The following is an 18,473-nucleotide window of genomic DNA, read 5'->3' as shown; positions in this document are numbered from 1 at the left end:
TGCAACATGTAAAAAGGGGGTGGGGCTTGAGACCAGCTACCATCTTGACTTTTTTTACACTCCCCGCTGCACATGCCTCTGGACCCTTTATCTCATACCCAACTCACATTCCCTGCCTTTCTGTAGTCTTGTTTAAAGTTCTTGCAATGAATGCAGGAAAATCACCAGAGTTGGCTCTATTCCATACCTGGAATATAGCTTAGACTGAAACACTAAATGTATCCTAGACTCCAAGAATAGATTGCTGATCCCTCTTTCATAAGACCCACATGATGCTTGGTCTCTTCTACATAAAGCCCAAAAGATGAATTAGTAGCTGAATTCTGCTTTTTGCATTAGATTATGCTCAGCTTTGGAGCCTTAAGCCAAAGGAGTTAAAATTTTATTTTTAACAACCAAACTTCAAAAAGCTCTTTAGAAATAATACACAGATGGTCCTTGATTTATGGCCATTTACTTAATGACAGCTCCAATTAACAACAGCCTTGGAAAGGGTGGATGCAATGTTTTGTGATGGTTTTGTTTTACATGCTGCAAAACACTTCTAACCATCACAAAACTCTGCATCCCCTCCAACAGTCACATGATCACAGTCTGGGTATTTAGCAACCTGTTTTGCATGTACAACTAGTTGCCAAGCACCGTGCAATTATCTGGTCTCCATTTGCAATCTTCTCTGCTCGTTTCCTCAGAAAGTCATTAGAAAAGTTGACAGGGAAGATTGCAAGCTGCTGCCACCAGCCAGGAGGATTCCCTCTCACCTTTGGTGGCTGGTTGAAAGAGCTCCTTATCAAAGGATTTCAGCTCTGTCAAGCAGGCACAGAGCTGAAATCCTTTACTGGAGAGCTCTTTTACCCAGACCCCAGAGATGAGAAGGAACTGAAATCCAAGCAAGATTTTCAGATCCTGAGCAGGAAGGCAGCATAGTAAGGTTAAGAAGCATTGCTGTAGATGCAGGAGTTTACACTTCTCTCTGTTAAATTTCTTCCTCTTTTTTTCAGCCAATTGTTCAAAAAAAATTTTTTTGAACTCTTCTCTTCTCTTCTTCTTCCAAAGCTTTAGCAGTTCTCTGGTTTTTGCCTCAACCCCTCAACCATTTCTTCCCAGTCATTTTATAACAACCGTGACCAGCACAGCACCCAGGATACTCTAGTTGAGAGTCTCTGATGTGAAGCCATTCATGAGTACAGTATTAGCCAAGTATTTCTAATATAAATATTTGCATTAACTCTGGTCAAGAGTTAGGAATCAATTAGTTTGCATCGGAATTCATAAAATAATACGCCTCAAACATATTTGGGGCTCATCAGTCACAATATAGAAAACATGCATCTTTGAATTGGCTTTTGGTCTATTTTTAACCATCCCAAACATTTGGATCAGGTTAAAATTCATTGTTAGTAAGAACTTACAGCCATGATTGATTTCAAAATCTTTAGCTTCCTTAGCTCTAAAGGTAACTGGGTGTTTTTTCCCCCCCCCCAACAAGCATATGTTCCCTGGTAAAATCTGTTGGATATTTCAAATGGATCCAATACATCGTGTTTTTAACTCTGCAGGATATAGGAGAGATCACCTGGTGTCTTACTTTCCATCTCTAACCTGCTGCTATTTTGTGTACAAAAAAGTTAAAGTTGGGAGTGTCCATGCTCATTGCCCACAGGGTTGTTTCCAGTGGCCACTGGAAATTCTGCACCTTTTGTTAGATACAGGAATTACGTATATTTTTGGCTGTTGCTAATGTTCCTCTTATCCTGCTTTTAGCCTGTTTTGCTAGTTATTTGTTTTGATGTTCGCTGATATTTATTAAATACATATTGATCTGTACTTTGCTATATAGTATAATATGTGGAGCATGCCCATATCTGATCTGCATTTGGTATTTGAATTTGCTGAGCTGAGCAACAACAAAGCTAGTGGAGGTGACAGTATTCCAGCTGAGCTATTCAAAATCTTAAAAGACGATGCAGTAAAAGTGCTACACTCAATTTGCCAGCAAATTTGGAAAACTCAACAGTGGCCACAGGATTGGAAAAGATCAGTTTACATTCCAATTCCTAAGAAAGGCAGTGCCAAAGAATGTTCAAACTATCGCACCATTGCACTCATTTCTCATGCTAGTAAAGTCATGCTTAAAATCCTACAAGCTAGACTTCAGCAGTATGTGGATCGAGAACTACCAGAAGTGCAGGCAGGATTTCGAAGAGGCAGAGGAACTAGAGATCAAATTGCTAACATACGCTGGATCATGGAGAAAGCTAGGGAGTTCCAGAAAAACATCTACTTCTGCTTCATTGACTATGCTAAAGCCTTTGATTGTGTGGATCATAACAAACTGTGGCAAGTTCTTAAAGAGATGGGAGTACCAGACCATCTTATTTGTCTCTTGAGAAACCTATATGCGGGTCAAGAAGCAACAGTGAGAACTGGACACGGAACCACTGATTGGTTCAAAATTGGGAAAGGAGTCCGGCAAGGCTGTATACTGTCGCCCTGCCTATTTAACTTATATGCAGAGCACATCATGAGAAAGGCAGGGCTAGATGAATCAAAAGTTGGAATTAAGATTGCCGGAAGAAATATCAACAACCTAAGATACGCAGATGATACCACTCTAATGGCAGAAAGTGAAGAAGAACTAAAGAGCCTCTTGTTGCAGGTGAAGAAGGAGAGTGCAAAACTTGGGTTGAAGCTTAACATTAAGAAAACCAAGATCATGGCATCTGGCCCTCTCAATTCCTGGCAAATAGATGGGGAAGAAATGGAGGTAGTGACAGATTTTATTTTCCTGGGCTCCAAGATCACTGCAGATGGGGACTGTAGCCAAGAAATTAAAAGACACTTGCTCCTCGGGAGGAAAGCCATGGCAAATCTAGACAGCACACTAAAAAGCAGAGACATCACCCTGTCAACAAAAGTGCGTATAGTCAAGGCTATGGTCTTTCCAGTTGCAATGTATGGTAGTGAAAGTTGGACCATAAGAAAGGCTGAGCGCCAAAGAATTGAGGCCTTTGAACTGTGGTGCTGGAGAAGACTCCTGCGAGTCCCTTGGACTGCAAGGCGATCAAACCGGTCAGTCCTAGAGGAGATCAATCCTGACTGCTCTTTAGAAGGCCAGATCCTGAAGCTAAAACTCAAGTACTTTGGCCACCTAATGAGAAGGAAGGACTCCCTGGAGAAGAGCCTAATGCTGGGGAAGATCGAGGGCAATAGAAGAAGGGGACGACAGAGAATGAGGTGGCTGGATGGAGTCACTGAAGCAGTAGGCGTGAGCTTAAATGGACTCCAGAAGATGGTAGAGGACAGGAAGGCCTGGAGGAATGTTGTCCATAGGGTCGCGATGGGTCGGACACGACTTCGCAGCTAACAACAACAACATGCTAGGTACAAACTAAAGTGGAAATTATCCACTATAATTGTCCAACAAAATCTAGCTTGGAACCTGCCTCGTTGATTGTTGGCAACAGTAATTTATACTTTTTTGGTAGCTGCAGATTACTGTTTATGCAAATGTTAAAAGAAGGGAAAGAAAATAATATCTAAGGCAGTCTTCTTAGTGTTCACTAGGTATAATAAATTATTCTTAGTTTGTGTAGTCAGGTGTACATAATAAGTTGCAAACATATGGGAAAGCTTCAGAAGGTTGATATTGCATGCAGACAAAAACTTGTTCAACATAAATAACGCTTAATTTAATGAAGTTAATTTCATGGATTTTAGTTCGCAAAATTTTTAAAGTGGAAATCCTTTTTGCCTTTATAAACCACCTCATTTACAATTAATTATTTCCAGTCATGTGACAACAACTTGAATTTCAGTCTTTCTTTGCTTGAGCAAGGTTTTGCAAAAGTAGAAGTTGACAAATCGCTATACAAGAAGACGTCCCTGAGAGTCCATGTGAATTCTTCTGCAAGTGCACCATATGCTATTGCTAAGGGCCACTGGTTAACAGTGGTTCAAGAACATAAAACAACGAGAAGAGAAAAAACCCAGCACCTGGTGCAACCAGGTAGTTGCTAAAGGAATTAAAGGTGAACAGAAAGGAAAATCAGAAGGGTGATTTGGAATAAAAGGTAGAGAAGAATTTTTTTAAAAAAATGGAAGAGGAAAGAAGGAGACAATTTATTCTCTCAACTGAACAATTCAAACAGGTTCCTACCACATCATCATAGCAGGCTGGATTGGAGGGGAAGGGATTGGTTGCGAGGCCTGTTATTATGAGAGCCCCCTGAGAGCAAGAGGGTGCAACTTCCTTGGAAGTGCCATGACTCAGAAGAAGCATCCAGCATCTGCAAGGCCCTTAAAGCCTGCAAAAAACAGTTTCCCACTAACAAACCCTGTATAATTCAAAGAATTCCATAGATGGTCTTTCTTTAAATAATTCCCTGATTCACTGGGGCAAAAAAAGAGAGACCCCAGATCTTCACAGTTTTGGAATAGAAGAATAGAATAGAATAGAATAGAATAGAATAGAATAGAATAGAATAGAATAGAATAGAATAGAATAGAATAGAATAGAATAGAATAGAATAGAATAGAATAGAATAGAATAGAATTTCTATTCCACTGGTTATCACCTAATTGGGTTCAGACTTCTAATGAGTGCATTTGTGATTTTGTAGATAAAGTAGAAGTACATCTATCTGTTGTGAGAATCCTATAATTGAGGACATTTTCCTGGTAACAGCAAACTGTTCCTAGCAGAAGAGCTAAACTGTTCAGAGTAGAAGGGCTAAATTATGCACAAGAGCTACATGGCTTCTCTGTATAAAAGAAATGACAGCATGTCTCATCCTGAGCTTGGAGACTCCCACAATCGCAGCTTTCCTGGTGGGGTGAAGCAGCTTCTTCTTTCCATCCAGAATCCTTACAAGTCAAGTGCTTCTCATGTGGTTCATTTCCATGAGGCACGTGCCCTTGTGAAACTCCGTCCCTTTCCACCACCACCACCACCACCCCTGTCTTTCCTGTGGCAAACAAACACTCATGGATCACCAGCAAGTTGTACAGAGCAGAGATGGTAGTCTCTTGGTGAGCTACATGTGGAAATAGCAATCTGCCAGATGGGGCATCTCGAGGAATTTAACCTTGGACACTATGAAGAGTTTATGAAACTACAGAGTGCATTTGTTGGCCTGACATCAAGGAGACACAAGGAGCTGCTATAAAAGTTAGAGACAGAAAGAGGAAAATATGTTAGTTTAAGCAACTGAAGGCAAGTTTAGAATTAGATGTAGGAACAGTTTTACTATCTGTGCTGTTTACTAAAGCTGGGTCTGTGGACTTACCTGGCCCTTGGTTTCATGAAGGTCTTATGATGGCCATTCAGGTTGGATACATTCTGGATGACACACTAAGACCTTCAACCACTGCCCTCTCCAACAAACCCTCAATCTTATAGAGAAACTCAGAGTTGCGTTTCTGTAACGCAGGAGCAGTCTGGCGCCAATGTTAAATGCAAGCTCTTGAAATGAGCAAAATTAAGGTACTTCTTAGAGGAATTTATTCGTGCTATGGGACAATTTACTAATTTTCACATAGGGCAAGTGTTCAGCTCTTTTTATACGAGTTAAATATGTATAATTACAGTTCCCAGTATTCCACTAAACCTTCCTAAGCTGGAGAATTCAATCTTCACTTGAAACTCAGTAATTTTCATCCCAGCAAACCTACCATAACTAGGAAGAAATGGAAACGGAAGAAATCACAGTTACACTTTTTTTGCCTCCAGCTTCTGGAATAATTCACTGATTTGTCAAGGATTATTTCCAGGATTCTCGTGGGGTGGGGTGTAGCATGTGAAAACGTTCAAGATAATGGCCACTACTAGATGACTGAAGCCCCACTCCTTTTTTGTATATATAAAGGGGCCAGGAACTGATTGCATTGTTATGGCTGGCACCTTGACTTTTTGACCCTGTACCCTCCAGGTCCTTGTGCCCTGTTCATATCCCACCTGGAAGTGTGCTGAAGCTGGATTCTGCTGTTTGTGGAAAGCTTCATTGTTCCCTCTGAATGCATCATCTTGATTTCTTCAGCCATTATCCCCAATCAGAGCTCCGTGTGAAAGGAGCCGCTGGAGGCACTGAGTTCAACCTCTTGTTCTGTGCAGATATCCACATTCAACCATCTGAGGACTTGCGCCTCTGCTTGAACATGGCTTAATGAATGGGAGCTCACCAGCTCCCACAGCTTTGGTCCACATCTAAACTCTTCCTACTGTGAAGAACTGTTAACACTGAACTAGAATCTGCCTTCTTTGGGCTGAAGATGACTGACCTGCATCTATGTTTTTCAGGCAACACAGATAGCTGGAATTTTAAAAATAATGTATCACATTCTCTTCAGTCCCCTTTTCTCAAGGTTAATGCCCTCAGTTCTTTCTGATATCTCATCTCAATAGTATCATATTCATTGTGATACCTTCATCTCCCATTGCTAATTCACTTTCTCTGAATGCTCTGAACGGGGTCTCCCTCTCCTCAAGGTGAATTCTGAGAAATGTTTATGAGATCCTCTCAGGGGCAAATAAATGTGAGTCGCAAGCTTTGTCTTATGAATTGGAATTATTATGTAGAGTTGTGTAAGAGACAGTAGTTTGTTTTTAATCCTCTCAAACGAAGTTGCGCTTCCATTTAGTACAAGGAAAAGGCATGACCGGGAGAAGAACTAAGCTTTGTCTGAGGTACAGTGATCTCAATCTGAATGGGGCCACAAAATAAAGACCTTCAATTCCCAGTATTTTTCAAATATTGCCACCAAATTATAAATTTTTAATATGCCAGAAAGCAAATATTAAAGCCACGAGGAATAATTACAGTATATTAACTGTTCTTAACAAGTCAACTGCACCCTTCATACCTAGATTTTATCCTTTTCTTACAAGTTACTGTCATTGGCTGACAACTCCCTTGTTGAAAAACTGTTAAATGAAATCTTTCTCTGCTAAAATCTGCATTTAAAACGTTGCAATTATTTTAGCTCCATTACAAATAGTAAAACTGTGCATTTGGCCTTTGAGCTTATTTTATGTTTTCAGTTGGGTTATACCCCAACAATAAATCACATCAGATAAAATAAAGATAAAAGAATGCTAAAATTATCTGATAGATTTATTGAAGCTTTCTTTTGCATTTCTTGACCAAAATTGTGTATTTGCATGCATTAGAACCATCTCTATCTTACATACCCATTAATCCAGCTTTTAGTGGGTAGATTGACTATAATACCTTCTGCTTGTATACATCATTATTCAGTTTTATTCAATATTATTATTATTATTATTCAATTTTATTTCTGTATATGAACAAAAAATATTTCTAGACATTCATTTAAAGTTAGAAGAGCTAGATATAGAATGAAGTAGTAAAATCTTAAATTTGAGATACAAAGTTTTTCAGCATTTTATAAATTCTATTTGTTTCTTATTCTGAAGGTTTTCTAGATTGGGTTCCTAAGAAAATGCAAAGGGTGGGCTGTGTGGAGCTGCTGAATACAATCCAGAGACGAATACAACCACGACTTCATGTTTTTGGACATATTCATGAAGGTGAGGCATTGTGTGTGTGTGTGTGTGTATGTATGTATGTATCATTTTCATAGATGAAAATTAAAATGGATAATACAACATTTTGAGATATTAAGTGTAGTAGGCAAGAGGTATGTTGATTAATTGTGGAACAGCTTGCATTCAGACATTGTGGGTGCTTAATCACTTGAGGTTTTTAAGACGAAATTGGACAGCCACTTGTCTGAAATGATATAGGAATTCCTGCTTGAGCAGGGGGCTGGACTAGAAGATCTCCAAAGTCCCTTCCAGCTCTGATCTGTTCTGATTCTGACCTCTGCTTTTGGCTATAGAAACTTCTGTCACACTGAATAAGACTTTGCACAGCAAGGAGCAAGAGTGAGTAATTGTGTCCATAAAAAAGGTAAAGGTTCCCCCGCACATGTGTACTAGTCGTTTCCAACTCTAGGGGCCGGTGCTCATCTCCGTTTCAAAGCCGAAGAGCCAGCGCTTGTCCGAGGACGTCTCCGTGGTCATGTGGCCGGCATGACTAGACGCCAAAGGCGCACGGAACGCTGGTACCTTCCCACCGGAGTGGTCCCTATTTTTCTACTTGCGTTTTTACGTGCTTTAGAACTGCTAGGTTGGCAGAAGCTGGGATGAGTAACAGGCGCTCACTCTGTTACGCGGCACTCGGGATTCGACCCGCCAAACTGCCGACCTTCTGATCGACAAGCTCAGTGTCCTAACCCACTGAGCCACCGCGTCCCTTATTGTGTCCATAGAGGGGGACAAAAAAGTCTCTAAGGCAACTGCATAATCATGGTCACTATGTTGACTTTTCCCACACACACATATATGTCTCGCTTAACAACAGAAATTTTGGGCTCAAATTGTGGTTGTAAGTTGAGGACCACCTGCATAGTGCTTGCTCAGGCACTATGCTGGAACTCATTCCACTAAGTTGAAATGCTATTTCATACCAGAATCTTTTAAGCAATAAACACAGTAAAGGGAACAGGTCTATATTTATAGCAGATGACAGTAATTTACATAAAATAACAAACTAGATTTTTACTTTGGATTTCTCAAGTTATTCAAAATAGTGATGTAAAAAAGTAAGTACTAGAAGGTTCCAGTTTGACATGACTTTTTGCTGATATCTGTTACTAACCAAAGAGGCAGTGTTCATTTCTTGAATTTCTGGGATAAATAATTACTGTTATAACCAGTCTGTTTTCTTGAAAACCTTATTTCTTTGTGAAAACATCTGGCTTAAAATTCTTCCTAATGTGACAGAATCCTATTATTTTCAGTAAAAAAAGCTGTTATTATCTTCTCCGCACCCTGCTTCATTTATCAACATACATTTGTTATATTTACATTATTATCTCTGTATCTCAGAATTTTTCATATAAGAATGAAAAAAGTGCTAGAAAGATTTTCTATAACAGTTTTTTGCTAGAATTTGATATATTTGATATATTTAATATATAAGGTTGACTCAGCCTTCCATCCTTCAGAGGTAGGTAAAATGAGGACCCAGATTGTTGGGGGCAATAAGCTGACTTTGTACTAATGCCGCTTGAGGGTGTGTGTGAAAGCCCTAACAAGCAGGCATATACATAGAATGAAGGCTACTGCTAAGCTTGTAAGCCGCCCTGAGTCTTCGGAGAAGGGCGGGATATAAATGTAATAAAAATATAAAAAAAATTTTTTCCAGGATAATAGGGGAAGCATAATATTCTGAAACTTTGGATCTTCCAGAACCATGATGAACATCAACTTTCTTATAGCACTTTTTTTTTATCTGTATGAGTTTGCTTCTTTATAAAATAAATTTCCTTCAGTCTTTATTTTTGATTTGCTCTGCCTATGGAAATGTCTCCATAATTTACCTAAACTGCACTCTGTCAAACTCTGTGGCATATGGAATCTGCCAAACACCAGTATATGAAGAGTAGCAACAAAGCCAACTTATGAAGGAGACGTAGGTCATTGTGACATTCGGTTATATTGAAGTAACAGATGTTCAACCTCTGAATACTATTTGAAAGCTGTTAATGTTGAAAATATCTTTATAGAGACAAAGGGCAGGAAACAGGAGCAAGAAAACCATAAACTGGTTGGCATCAGTGGTGGGATTCAAATATGTGAACAACTGATTCTGTGTGTGGATGCCATTCTGGAAGTCCATTCTGGGCCTGGGCAACAAAAAAATAGCTGCTGGTTCTGGCAAAGTGGTGCGAACCGGCTGAATCCCATCACTGGTTGGCATGCTCTTTCCTTTCTTCTGTGGCTGTGTTAACTCACTCTGAATGTACATTCAATTTGGCTTCAGAATATCAGTTTGTAATCTCAAAGGAATTTGAATTCTATGGAGATGTCCAGATCCAACATGCAAAAAGACCCTTGCATGAATGGACACTTAATATCCATTCATCTGACTGATGATTTCATAAAAAGACCCCCATTTTCTTCCTGAAGAACCAAATAGAATCCTGCATTCAATTTGAGGGGCCTAATCTAAATCCAGTTTTAATGTAAAAGGTTTTAGAGAGGGAGAATTTATAGCAGAGAGGCCCTAAATTCTACAGGGAATTATTTAAGTTGTAGGGATTTGAAACTATTCTTCAAAAAAGAGTAGTTTGCTTGGATTCATGTGAAACCAGCTGTTTGCTTGGATTCATGTGAAACCAGTTAGAATGAAGATATTCAAGTTTAGTGCTGTGATTTATTGATGTTCAATGGGATGAATAGGAATTTCTATATGGCCACCATTTTGGTTTATGTTAGCAGAAATGGTGTATTGAGGAAAAGCTTATTTATAACAATGTTTTTAATTTTTTTAGGTTACGGTGTTATGGCTGATGGAACAACTACCTATGTGAATGCTTCTGTGTGTACCATGAATTACCAGCCGTTGAATCCACCTATAGTAATTGATTTACCTACTCCAAGAAACACATAATTGTGGCAGAATGAAAATATGTAATTTATGCCAATGTAAGAGCCAAGTAACCATGAAATTGTGGCATTATTTTTATTGTTCTTTATAGACAACGTGGAAAGATAGAAATGGACAAGTAACAAAGGCATTTGGTACCACAACTTTTTGAAAATGTATTCTTGGATTTAGCATTTCATTGTTTTAGAAAATTGTTAATATGAAAAAGGAGACAAGTTCTGCATTATAGACATTGGTTCATTTTGTATATTCCATATGCTGTATTGAATTTACGAAAGGACACATCTCTTCAGCAACATGATTTGTTACGAATGCTTGCAGTTTATATGTGTGTTCAGTAACAGCCTTCTTCATTTATTTCTGTACAGAGGAATAATCACATTGAGAAATCAAAATCTGTAATTGTGTGAAATACACTTTCTTTGAACAGTATCTCCATGTAATCATCAAAAGAATAATAATCTTACTCTACATTATTTGGAAATCTATACACATCTTTCAATTTTACAGCGTAGAAGAAAACTCTTGTTTGCAACTGGGAGTGAATATGAAAAAAAATGTTATAATATGAATTACTGAATTGCTGTGCACAGCAGAAATGTTTAAAAAATGAAATGGTTTAAAATGAAAACTCAGGAATTAGTTTTTCCTCCCGATAAGTAAGATATTCTGCTACTTTTAAATCTAATCTACTATCTTTTAGGTTACATAGTCTTAGGGCTGATAGCAGCAGCCTCAGTTGGGTTTTTCATGAGAAATTATGCAGGAAGCATCCGGTAGAACCAACAATTACCAAAAGCCTATTAAACAGATTGTCCAGGCTCTGTTATGGCTTTTTGTTGTTATTTTTAACTATAATTTTGTCATAGCAGTGATCCTGGAGAAGATCTGTCTGTATGATCACCAAGACTGAAAGCCAGTTTGGTCTAGTGCAGGGGTGCCAAACTCGCAATGTCACATACCGTGATTTTTTTTTTACATTGCTGGCAATGGGGTGAGCGCAGTTTCAGCATGATACATCCAGCCTGCAGGCCGGCAGTTTGACACCCTGGTCTAGTGGTTAAGGCACCAGGCTAAAAAGTAGAAAGACTGTGAGTTTTAGTCCCATCTTAAACATGCAAAATGGCTGAATGACTTTGAGCCAGTCATTCTCTCTCAGTCCAGGTTACCTCACAAGGTTGTTATTGTGGGGAAAATAGGAGGAGGATGGAGTAATTTATAAAAAAAATAATAAAAGCCAAGATTTTAAAAAAATCAGCACTGAATAGATAGCACATAATTGACAAATCAACCGTATCAGTACTGACACTGAGCACTAAAAATCACTTCAAAGTGATCACTAGCGTAGACGAAATTCAGCGCAGTTGCTGGTTCTGTTGAGTCAGAAGATACAGGGGTTTCCAGATATGGAAAGCAGCATTTCCACACTGGAGATGGATTCATAGGTCAAGACTAGGAAAAGTGATAAACGCTATGTCACAACTGAACAGAAAAGGGGTTATTTTGGTTTAGTCAGGCCCAGTCTGGCTTCATCATTCACAGCTTCAGCTTAACTGGATCTGTGATACTGTTCAGAAACTGACCCACATTTTCAGCCATGGAGAAGATTTCTCACCTTATGGTAACCTGTTCTGTACCAGCCTGCTACCGGCCCTGCAGCAAAAGCAGGGACAACCCCTTTACAAACGGCAAGAGGCTGGAATAAAGCCTGCCAAATTTATTAACATAAAACAGAGCAAGACAAGACACCAACCATGAAACAGGAGCTATGAAACAGGAACTATCCAAGCGGTTGCCTTCAGCAAACCAGCCCTCCCACACATTCCCCTTAAATACAGTTCAGGGCGTGGCCTCTCTCTGCCTCCTTCCGAGGTGCCCCATTGCCTTCCTCTGTTTACTCCTGATTGACTGCCTCCTGCGTCGGGCGTCCTTGAACAGGGCCAGCTGTGGGTCATCTTCATCCACGCTGTCACTCACACAGCTGGGTCTCCGTCGTGACCAAGTGGGAGGGGCTCGGCTGAGGGCTCTGCGGAGCCTCAAGGCCATCATCAGCAAGCTCTTCAACACCCCTCTCCTCCTCCTCTGAGTCGTCCAACCCAACTGCCGAACCCACAGGCTGACCCTGAATCACAACATAACCCTCTATTTTTAAACAATTTGTTTTTCTGGATTAGCTCCCCCCCCCTCCTATTTTAGGTATGCGGGTATGTGAGATGAGCAAACAACTACTGCAAACTAAGGTTTGCATGCCAGCAGACAACAAGTCAAAATGGCAAAAAAAAATATGATGAATTTCTTGTACGGTCCCCAAGCACAGAATGTTTTCTCCTGTTGTCACATATTGTTGTACACAATCAGGGAGAAGAATTTTATACTATGAATCCGTGTGGCTTTTTTAAAACATAGATTTTTATAGTGAAAATCATGATTTTGTAGTTAAAATCATGAGAAAAACGAACTGCATTTCTCAAACTAATGCTTACGTGCACATTGCTAACACTTCAAAATGTAGCGAACATTTTGAAAAAAACAGCTCCCCTTGTCCCTTTTTCCTTCTATGTCAATCAAGAGATATTCGCTGAATATTTCCCCGTGAGACGATACTTCTTTCAAAATGCCAGGTATTTTTATGTGAGAATGTTACAAAAGGAGTTATAATCTTTAAAAGGAAATACTGTATTAATATTCTTCGGCGGTTCCACAGTTTTTAGATAACTGGATTGTTGTTCCAAAGTTGGGTGATATTAAGATGGACCAAAAAGTAGCCAAAAATGCAAACCTTCAAATTCTCTTAAACTCTCTCATCCATGCAGAATACAGAATAATAGAGTTGGAAGGGACCTTGGAGGTCTTCTAGTCCAACCCCTGCTCACGTAGAAGATCCTATACCATTTCAGACAAGTGGCTGTCCAGTCTCTTCTTAAAAGCCCCCAGTGATGAAGCATCCCACAACTTCTAAAAGCCAGCCATTCCACTGTTTAATTGTTCTTATTTTCAGGAAGTTTGTCCTTAGTAATAGGTTGCTTCTCTCCTTAATTTGTTTCCATCCATTGTTTCTTGCCTTGCCTTCTGGTGCTTTGGGAAATAGGTTGAGCCCCTCTTCTCTGTGGCAGCCCCTCAAATATTGGAACACTGTTATCATGTCACCCCTAATTCTTTTCTCTAAACCAGCCATACCCAATTCCTCCAACCGTTCTTCATATGCTTTAGTCTCTAGGCCCTTGATCATCTTAGTTGCTCTTCTCTGCATTCTTTGCCTTACTGAAATCCAAGTACACTATGTCCACAGCATTTCCTGGATCTGCTTTTTCCCCTTTTGTTTGAAGATGGGGACCACATCAGCTCTTTTCCAGTCCTCAGGTAGCCCCAGGTATTCCAGGATCTTTGAAAGATATGATTCAATGGTTCTGAGAACACATCTGCCACGCCTTCAGATCTCTGGGATGTAATCCATCAGATCCTGGTGATTTGAACTCATCTAGATCAGAAAGGTGTTCTCTTACCATTTTCTTGTTTATCTTAATTTTTATTTCTAGCCTGTCTTTTATGGTTAAATTTTTGGTAGGTTGGGCTATATTTTCCTTTTGCATGAAGACTGATGCAAAGAATGACTTAAGCAGCTCTACTTTCTCTCTACTGCCCATTACTTCCTTGCCGTCTTTGGTGGACCGATTGTTTCCCTGAATTCTTTCTTCTTTTTATATATATTAAAGTCCTTGATTTACTTTAAGTTGCCTTAATTATTTTACCTTAATTTAAATTAAAGTCCTTAATTTACTGTCCTTGAGTTGGAAGAAAATTGGGTTATTTTAAAAAGAGCTCTCTCTTAACCTGCATTTTCACTAGACCTTAGGAAGCTGGTGTTGGTGCCTTCACAGAAAGTGACACAGCACCACACTTGGTCCTGGTCATTAGCAGTGGGAGAGAGAGAGAGGGGAATGGAAAAATTTGCTGGATGTGGTTATATTTCCAAATTTCTAAGGGGAATGTAAGCCTCATGGAAGAAAAAGAATATAGGATAGCTGGATGAGGTGCTGTTCTCAGCAGGTGAACCTTGAATAAACACGGAGAAACAACTGTTGCAAGTTTCTGATCTCCAAAGAGGATTCCTTACAGAGCTTATATGGAAGGCCTTCTCCTTGTTTATGGATAACATGAGTTCCTTGCCACACAATTTGATCTAACTTTACTTTGCCTCAGCAGGGCCTAGCTATGAGATGCTGCAAGAAAAAGTCCTCAGTGAACTGGGGTGTCTTCAAGCTGGGGAAAGGATACTATGTGGATAAGCCCTAAGCATACCGGAAACTGAAGAACAATTTTGGAGTACACATGTTTTAGTTTTCGCCAATATATTTCCCAACTATGGATTTTAAATTTTTTCCCCTCATAAATCAGAGGAGCCAGTTTAGTCTTACATATACCTTGGAACGTTGTTGTAATTTTCTCTCAAGCATGTTAGAACAATAAACAATAAACAAATCTTTTAAAGCTAGCAGTTACGTGGTGTATACTTGGGGCATTCAAAATTAGTGGATTTGACTTTATTTGCTATATCATGGCAATGAATTACAGAAAGAACACTGGGTGTTACAGGGATAATCCATAAGCAGTGGAAGGTATCCATCTTGCATGAGAATTGTGCTTGTGAAAACCAGCCAGATTGTATTTGGAGACCCACTTTAGATCCGAGTTGGCATCTGTATACTCAGGAGAATGATAGCCTGCATTTGGAGATCACTAGAGTGACACCTACCTAGGCCACAAGCTGTTGCCTTAGAACAGACATGTCAAACACAAGGCCCAGGGGCCGGATCCGGCCCGCAAAGTGGTTTCATGTGGCCCGTGAAGCCATCCTGGAAACAGTGAGGGAACGGCCCCCACTGCCTTGGCCCTGGCCCAGAGATCCTCCTTCTGCCAGAGACCCTCAGATCTGTCCCACTCCTGCCCAGGCCCCCATAGGCACCCTTGATGCGAACGATGTAGAGCTGGCCACGCCCACCCAGTAGGCCATACGCACTCTAGCCACGCCCACCCAGTAGGCCACGCCCACCCAGGCCACACCCACCTGGCCCCTTGAGGGCAACCGCAATGCTGATGCGGCCCTCAATGAAATTGAGTTTGACACCCCTGCCTTAGAAGCTCTCGTGATGAGAGCGGAACCCTCTTCAGTCTTCAGGATGTGACATTACTACTAAAAGAAACACTTTTGCTCAGTTGGAAGTACCCAGATTGTGACTGTATGGGGCACAAAACAATCACAAATAGCCAGCTGGGTGCATTGTGTGAACCTAACTTTTTTAGTGAGGCTGAGTTAGGGTTCATTGTAATGTGTAAATGTGGCCAACGGGTTAGTTCAATAAATAGAATTAAACTGTGATTAAGTCCACCATGTGAACACAACCATAGTATTGCAGTGGCAATAAAACTCTGTAGTAAGGGGAAGCCGGGCCTTAGAACAGGTAGCTACAGGTCTGGTTTCCTTCTATCCCTGCCAGAGGAAAAAGGGCTGAGCTCCAGCAATGGCTTCCTTGGGACTGTAGAACTGGTAAGACTTCCTTCCTTCCTTCCTTCCTTCCTTCCTTCCTTCCTTCCTTCCTTCCTTCCTTCCTTCCTTCCTTCCTTCCTTCCTTCCTTCCCTGAAAGATACAGTCACAGATATGGCAATTTAGCAATCATGTTATATGGTGGAATTAAACCTGCTCAAAGGGTTTTAAATTGTGAAATTGTGAAATTCTGGTATTTCAGTGAATATGCAAATGGACGTCTAGAGCTTCCCTTGAAAAAATTAACTGCACACAATGGTTCTTGTGAATTTAATACAAAATGTAAAAACTTTAATACTTGTCTCTCTCTAATTTATAGGAAACTATGCTTTATTCAAAATAATTGCCTTTGAAATGGCCATCTATAAATGATTAGGAAATTTAAATGATATTATTTTGGACAAGATTGTTCTCCAAGCAGCACTTATGTCTAAAAGAAATATTTCCATTTAATTTCAAATATGTAGTTTAGGCCACCATTTGCAACTGAATAAAAAAAAAATCAGGCCAATAGTTCATATTTCCAAAGGAATGAATTATATCTCCATTTCTTCTCATTAAAGATACATGGCACATTTTCTCATGCTTTGGATAAATAATAAATACACAATTTTAATACCCTTCGTTGCTTTTCTCTCTTGATATATAAAAGTACTTTTGCATATCACCAGGGTGTATAAAGATATACGAGGCAAAAGCATTCCGATCTTAACATACCATATCTGATTTTTAATAAGACCCTAGTGTTTGTAAGAAAGGATTTTACATTTTTACAAACGTTGTAAACTAAAATAGAGATGCAGAACTGAAATTATTAACGCAGATGAAACTCATCACAGGCAATGAATGTGGAAGACCACAAGTTCATCAGAACCACATTCTCCTTTCTCCTGTGCATGGGCGGCCATCTTTTCCCTGAGATGCCGGGGTGCTGGTCCTTCCCAGGGTGACAGTTGTGGAAGAATATAAGCATTATATTCTCTTTCTGAATAGTTCGGCTTTTACCATCTATTAGGACTACAAAAATTACTGGGACAAGTTCTCTGGACCTCATAAAAATACCCTTGACTGTTCCTTTAAGTGTCCCCAGCTTTCCCCCCCCCCCAGTCTTCTATGCAAGCATGAAGCAAAGAAGCCATCTCTGTGTTATTGAAGATCATGTACAACTTAAAGCTGTGACACCTTTATTCCAGCGTTGTATGGAAGCCTGAGGGAAGGGCTTGTTTCAGTGAAAAGGAGAGTGAGTTGGGATCACAAAGGCTTTGAAGTATTTGTTCCACATCAGTTTCAAAGTGTGTATGATTCTACTTTGTGTATTTTTCAAATAAACTTTCAGATGTGAGTTGTGGATGTCAGGCACACAGAAGCTATGTTTCATAACTTTTTTTAACATGTTGCTTAGGGCCAAACCAACCGTTCACCATCAAAGTGCCACCACTACCAGCTTATTTTTCCATTTTCCATAAAGATATGAAAGAAAATGTATTTTCATTATATGGCATTATTTCTACTCATATAGAAATAATTGCTTTGGACTTCTGGGTTCGGGTGCAGGAAAACAGCTCCGTTTTCCATGTCCGATTTTGCTCTGCTGGGGTCTAAAGTCACCCCGGAGAGGCGACAAAGAATAAAGAGACCCTCGTTGATCACAGAGGGGCTGCAGCCCTTATGTTTGATCCGAGGAAGCCCTTCAAACCAGCAAAAAAAAGACTGGCCGCATTTATGTGGCCAGCCAGAAGCCACCGACAACCCAAGATATGCACTAACTAGCAATTTCTGAACAACACAGATGGAACTGGGTGAGAACGATCCTCTCTTTATAACTTTAAAAACTTTTCCTGGAAAAAAGAACTCCCAAAGCAAAGAATTCCCAAAATGATAAAGAGAAGGGGAATTTCCACCCTGTTCCCTCAGGAAAAGAGAAGCTGCAAATAACTTTCTTCAAGGGAAAATTAGAGAAAACTACAAGATTAATTTGGATTTAACATAGAGACATAGCTTTGACAAATTTGGGGACTAAAAGTATTTTTAAGACTTTATATTCGTAAAGATATTTGGAAAGTTGGTGAAATAGGCTTGGATTTTAAAACTGGAAGATGGATGTTAACAACATCTAGTGGTGAACCTTGGTATTACAATTTATTATGCTTAAGGAAAATTTGGCACGAAGCCCAGACATAGATAAGGATCTTTGTTGTTCCAGGAAAATTTCACATTTGCAGAGTGCAGCTGGGAGAAAGGAAAAATATTCCTTGGGCTGTTTTATATGTACGAAGGAGACAATAAACCATTCTAAATTGGCCGCCCTGGATTACAAATATTGACTGACTTTTAGTTTCAAGAATTATCAAGAAATATTAAGAAACAGTGGGAAAGTTGCTTCTGGACTATTTCTCCTTGGAAGAAACATGGATAATCAACAAGAAAATGTAAATGTACTCCAGAAAGAAATTCT

The 18,473-nt window shown here is 39.7% G+C and overlaps 1 protein-coding gene across 1 annotated transcript in view; it reads left to right on the top strand.

Moving 5' to 3' along the window:
* Positions 1-10,478, top strand: part of MPPED1 (metallophosphoesterase domain containing 1) — a gene marked incomplete at both ends in the record, with an annotated part of 75,092 nt that extends 64,614 nt beyond the window's left edge. The window contains 2 exons of the mRNA XM_083366354.1: positions 7,436-7,549; positions 10,360-10,478. Coding sequence (XP_083222480.1) covers positions 7,436-7,549; positions 10,360-10,478 — 233 coding nt within the window. The remainder of the gene's footprint in view (positions 1-7,435; positions 7,550-10,359) is intronic.
* Between the last annotated feature and the right edge of the window lie 7,995 nt (positions 10,479-18,473).

The sequence above is a fragment of the Vipera ursinii genome (genome assembly GCF_947247035.1).
Source record: "Vipera ursinii genome assembly, chromosome: 6".
Lineage (NCBI taxonomy): Eukaryota > Metazoa > Chordata > Lepidosauria > Squamata > Viperidae > Vipera > Vipera ursinii.
The sequence above is the reverse complement of the archived record's forward strand: the minus strand, read 5'-3'. Positions and strand labels throughout refer to the sequence as shown.